The sequence below is a fragment of the Ruditapes philippinarum genome, unplaced genomic scaffold, assembly GCF_026571515.1.
Source record: "Ruditapes philippinarum isolate M1 unplaced genomic scaffold, ASM2657151v2 ctg2571_1_1_1_1, whole genome shotgun sequence".
In the NCBI taxonomy this organism is placed as follows: domain Eukaryota; kingdom Metazoa; phylum Mollusca; class Bivalvia; order Venerida; family Veneridae; genus Ruditapes; species Ruditapes philippinarum.
In genome coordinates, this window is record NW_026864273.1 from 100,029 (window position 1) to 106,261 (window position 6,233).

Here is a 6,233-nt window from a genome sequence, read left to right on the forward strand (position 1 = left end):
AACGTATTGTTCTTTTCATGTTGATAGACATCCTCCATTATTTACAAAACGACGCAAAAGCCAACTATCAAGCCCCCTCTAAGGTAATTTTGGTACTGAATTGTCACGAAGAAAATTCGCTTTGCTCCAGGATTGAACCACCAGCCCATTAAATTAAAAATAGTTTATATATACAATCACATATTTTTTTATACAAGTATATGCACGTATGTAACAAATTAATTATTGCTATATTGTTGTGGTTGCGGGAAAAAACACAAAAAACACAACATGTTTTTATACATGTACTTCCAATTCTTTATACATCTTGAACATGAACGAGTATTCACCTTAAAATAAACCTTTGTGTCTTTATCAAAACAATAACTGTAGTAAGTCATTAAATGTTATCAGATACAAATTAACAATAATAATATAAAAATAGCATATGATCAAGAAATAAATAGAAACATAATACGATAATGTAAAGGTTACTCTTTTGTGTTTATTTCAGGTCAGTACTAATGAATTATTTTCTTTCAAGATCTCCCGATTTAAGTTCATGTAGATTTATACATGTGCTATTTATATAGTATAAAACTTTTAGGTGAAATATAGTAATTTTCAGATAGGTTAAATTAAATATGTTGAAGTATTGGCAAACTATTAAATCACAAATGCCAAATAATAAGTAACAACGCATGCCACCGTAATTACAACTAGTTAAAATACTGTTTGCTATTTTGAATTTTAATAATAAAGTTATAAAAGCAAAAGTACATCGATTATGTACGAAAGAAAAAAAATGAATCGCTGTCTATCACAATGTCCCCCTTCCTTTATATTGTTTGTTTTAATCGTCAAAAGTGTTTTCACATTGTTATATTGTAATTAAAACACGAAAGATTATTAAATTTTGTTTGGCTGGCTTACTAGCAAGAACAATTCGTGTCAGCGAATTGAATGTATTAAACGTGTTAAACTTGTCGTATTCCAGATAGGTCTGAGAATTCTTTTCTGCAGCGGAAATATCCAGCTAATTTATACTTTAACTCAGAACATGTTGCATCTACCTCTGCGTCTGGACAATTGAAATAACGACCAGCAGTTTCTAAAATTTGCTTTTTAACGTCTTCTTTAAAGTTCAAACGTTTTCCACAAAACGCTCCACGTAGAATATCCATTACCCCTGGCGGTCCTCCAAATTTATCTACCAACTGTTTTATCTTTGTGTTAAAAGTACCAAAGTAAAGTAGAATGGAAATCGTAGGGAGTACTAACCCCAGTCGAGCTAAAATCTATATAAATTTCAGACTAAACCACATGCAAATCATGCCAGTCTTCTTTCTTAGTGAAACCTTTTCCTTGCCATCCATTTTTGTCTTTTCATCCATTTTTAATTTAATAATATCACCATCACCTTTTGTTAACAATAGATGTATCGCTTCAAACTGCGAAACATCAATGCATCCATCGTCTCTGAGGCACAACTCAATGGTTTCTGAAATCGCCTGCTGTAATGGAGAATCACCATTTTCAATTCTTTTATCATATATGCCTCTCTGAAAGTCGATCATTGCCTCTTCTAGTTTGTTTCTCTGTTCACTTCTTCCTCCATCGGCGGACATGCCCCAAAAGCAATCCATATTCTCCTTCGTGAACGTAATCTCCCCCCTGTCAACGTATCTTAACTTTATAAAGTATTCCAAGCTTTTAAGTTGGTCCGCTCCTACTTTCATTACACAATCTTTCAATAACTGAAAATCTGAAGTCTCAAAATCAAGAAAAAGGTTATGGCTAGGTATAAAATAGTGCGGGAGCTCCTTCGTGCTTATTTTCTCCAGAAGAAAACCCAAAGCGAAGTCTGTAAGCTTCTGGACAGACCACGTATCTTCCCATTTGTTTTGTTCAGAGAGCCAAAACAGAAGTGTTTTGATGTGATAAGTTGTAAGCTTCAATTCTTTGTCTTGTTGTTTATGCATGTTGTCAAAAACACCTTTTAAAAATGCCTTTAGTATCAAAAACACTCTTTTTTCCACAGTTGACATTGCTATCATTAACTTTCGCTCGGCCAGGTTAAACGACAAGCAAAAATCTTTTTCAGCATTTGGACCTTTTGGACAGACCCTTGATACGACAAATATTTCTGTATCACAAATATCATTCACCTTCTTCACGTCCCATCCCTTGTCAAGAACTCGTTTTTTCCATAGTCTCATACCCTCCAACTCTCCTGTAATAACCAAAGCTGGAACAAAATCTTTGTGACTTCTTCCTGTGTATGTTGCTTTAAACAATTTGTCCTTATTACAAGCCATATCTACCATTTTTGAGCTTTTCTGATCAGTGTCATTGTCATGATTTGTCTGGAAATTGTTCATTTCATCGGAAGGTGTTTTGGGTAATGCACCACTTTGTCTGGCTAAGATTTCTTCAACGAGTTGCACAAAGAAAGCTATTCCTCCGTTATTTTTCTTTCTGTCAGAAGGTATGGCAAGTTTCGATGCTTCATACAACCGTCTATAAATCTTTTTCTCACATTCAATAACTGTTACTTGTTTCCATCTATCTTCAAGCAGTTTTTCTTTTTCATTTGCTCTTTCAATATTTTCGTTATTTAGAAAAAACTCTTTTAAATCTTCAATATTTTCTTCAAACTTTAATGACCTATATGTTGTTGTTTGTATGCCAACCTTTGAGGAAACAGATAGAATAGTCCTGTCCTCATCTGTTTCTGGTAATTTGTTCACAGTAGCAGTGACATGCAAATAAATCGCTCTTAAGATGGTAAATAACTCTGGTCGTACTTCTCGCAGAGTGTTAGCAGAGATATATTCATCCCCAACAACTTCGAGGCCTATATCTCTGCTACATGAGTCTGCACGAATCCAAACAAAGCATGGGGCTTCACGATTTGAGACCAAGTTTTCAGCCGGAATCTCTAGTTTTCCAGAAACCATTAAGAAGTCAGCATCGCCATTGTCTTTTGAAAAAGCAAGTTTTGATCGCTCACTCGTACTTCCTACAAGATACACTCTTTCTCTTCCGAATTTACTAATGAAGCAATTGATATACTTAACATATCTTTCGTATCTTATATCATTCTTACTTGGCTTAGAACGTTCTTCCAGATCTGCTATTAACTCTTCAAACAATTCTTCATCAGTGACCTCCATTGGCATTTTATATTTCTGGAAGATGAATATAAATGAATGTGTGTATTACAGCAGTATATTCATTAATTAAGTGACAATTTCAATGGCTGAGCAGCTGAGACATTTTACACTATAATATATATTTATTAATAATATTATTATTATTCTACCGAACAAAATTTGATTATCAGTTAAATAAGAAAAAATCATACATGGCTGCCTGCCGTAAAATATAAGAACTAAAAACGAAAGTACGTTAGAACAACTGTATTGACTTTCTCAGCAATGAAACTATAATTTACCTTAATATGGAAAACAAATAAGTTAACATACCTTTCATTAGGCCAAATATACGTCTGTCTTAATAATGTTTATGCTAGGGTGCTAGCCAACCAAACAGACATTGGTTTTCCAGTGCGTCATACAATATTACAGAATTTTCAATATTCTTAACGCTCTGTTGCAGATACGCCAAGTCTTAAAATATACTATGCCGACGTAGCATTTTACAACTGAAATAAGTAAGAATTCATCTATGCTCAATATCGAGTAATGTCGTCACAAATATCATTATTATACTTGTACAATATAATAAAGGCTTGAATTATTGATTTTAAATACGTATTAGTATTCTTGTGGCTTACAAATGAGGTGTATATTTCTCAATTAATTAGATTTGCTAGGGCGTGCAGTCGTGTTGATAATTGTAATGAACGCAATTTATTTATTACTAACAAACTTCTTAAACAAGGTTATCGCTATCATAAATTGCGTAAATATTTTTCTAAGTTTTACCATCGTAATTCAGATTTAGTTTTAAAATTTAATTGTAATTTAAAAACTCTTTTACGACAAGGTATTGGCAAACCTGACTTCTATGGAGATGTGGTTTACAAACTTCGTAGGATCATGGGTCATAGTAATGTTTCTGCCGTCTTCACTAAAATTATCAAACGGTTTATTAAAAGAGCCAATTATTTTAAGGCATACCGCATGCTTGGTGTCCAACCCTTTGACAGTTGGACGCTACGCTTTCCTCTTTTGATTACATATGACGGACCAAGTGGGAGACTCTATGATGGACAGTTCTTAAAGCCCTTTGGGACTGAATTGTCTTAATGTTCGTCTTCTGCCTTGCTTCGTCGGGCCCTTGTAGGTGATTTTCTTGTTGCTCTGCCTTCCTTTAAGGCATCGAGTACTTTGGTAATGGTCATTAGGCTGTAACTTTTTCTACATATTTACATAATTTTGTATGTGTTTTATTTATTTCGTCTAATGTAACCATGACCATTGTTAGAATTTCACTTGGCGGGGATTAATTTTATATACATTTTCGTGTCATTCAGGAACATATTGGGGCTAAGAGTGAGGTTTGGCGCGCCTAAAACCGGTTTAAACTCCCCAGTGGTTTAACTACCACTGACCGTTCCAAGGCGGTACCCCTTTGTGTTCCTTCACGTGTTTTTCTTGTCTGTATTGTTACTTGTTTTTGGATGTTTACATGTTTTGTGATGTCTGTCTTGTTGGATTGTCGTTTACGGTAGGTATTTTCTCTCCGCCCCCCCTCTTCCATTTTAACCCCCAACCATTTCACCCGTACAGCCCTTTTCCCTTTAATTCCCTTATGGGCCCGTTTTTGTTTATATTATTTCACATAACATGTCCCACTCCTTTCGCCCTTGTGTTCACTCCAGGTTTTTGTTTGGTGCCTTCTGGGTGTCCTACTTGGGTGTGTCCGGGGGCAGCGTCCTGTGAACGTTGCCTTTGCCTTGTTGATCTTTATTCTTGTTATTTTACACTATAAATGGCTTTATTATTAAATATTTCAACAACAAAAAATACTGATCACTGTTCAGATGAATGTTGCGAAATATTGACTGTTTGTCTCAATATAAGCATTATTTGACAGATGTCTGTCCAGCTCGCCTTTTGAACAGAATTGTATTTCATATCGGAAATGGAACTATTTGTGTCTGAAAATAACATTAAAGTGTAGGAAGCTATATCTCTGTTGCCTTCAGTTTTAAAATTGTTTGATTGAATTTTGAAACGAAATTATATAAATTATTCTCTGATGCCTGTATAAAAGAAATATGCTGGTATAGTCCCCTTTCCTTTTATTCTGTTTACGTGTAAAATTTATGAATGTTTAAACACCATAAACATTCAATGTTACAATTCTTCCGAGGACCGATCTTCCGATGAAATCAACATAATGTTACCTTTTACAAATTTTATCAAACTATTTCATCGGTTACAACATGATACCCTCTTTTAGCACCAAAAATGATATCAGTTTTAATTATTTCTAAAAAAAGTATACTTTTGGTTTCCGGTGTTTCGTTATAATTTCTAAAACGGTACACATTTTTCATATCGCTGAATCATATTTTGCTTTTTCCAACTAGCAAAGTAACGCTGATTTAACATTTTAAATAACATTTTAAATAGAAGACAAAACAATTTATTTACTATGACAATTATTTCATATTCAACCTTTATTTCTTCTCGTAATAGTAATCTGAAGTGCTCATAATCCATAGTTATGATGTTATAAAAATAGGTTTTCCTTTCCGAAATAATCATGATCCTTTTAGCTCACCTGTCACAATGTGACATGGTGAGGTTTTGTGATCACTTTTCTTCCGTCGTCCGTCCCTAAACTTGTACTTTTAACGTCCGTCCGTCGGTAAGCTTAAACTTTAAACGACATCTCCTCATAAACCACTAAGCTAATTTCATCCAAACTTCACAGGAGTGTTTTTTTGGCAGTCAACCTTAAAATTGTTCAAAGAATTTAATTCCATGCAGAACTCTGGTTGCCATGGCAGCGGAAAGAAAAAACTTTAAAAAAAAACCAAATAGCTAGAGCTAAGATATTAAGCATGAAACATCTTCTAGTGGGTGTCTAATAAATTTGTTCAAATGGGTGTCTAATAAGTTTTTTTCAAATAAAAGCCCTGGGGTCAAAATTGGCCCCACCCCAGGGGGTCATATAAATAATAATTATTATTTTAGTGCGCTACATTGGTCATAGATTGATAATTTTGTTTCGTTAATTCGACTTTGTTCTGTTCAAAAATGCTTCCAAATAATTTT

At 34.0% G+C, this 6,233-nt stretch overlaps 1 protein-coding gene across 1 annotated transcript; it reads right to left on the reverse strand.

The window, feature by feature from the left end:
- Positions 1 to 293: 293 nt before the first annotated feature.
- On the reverse strand, positions 294 to 3,631 carry LOC132725027 (uncharacterized). Its single transcript, XM_060710014.1, has 2 exons — positions 3,468 to 3,631; positions 294 to 3,170 (listed from the first exon to the last, which is right to left on the reverse strand). The coding sequence occupies exon 2, from the start codon at positions 3,159 to 3,161 to the stop codon at positions 1,278 to 1,280; it is 1,884 nt and encodes a 627-aa protein (XP_060565997.1). The 5' UTR covers positions 3,162 to 3,170; positions 3,468 to 3,631; the 3' UTR covers positions 294 to 1,277.
- Positions 3,632 to 6,233: the final 2,602 nt, after the last annotated feature.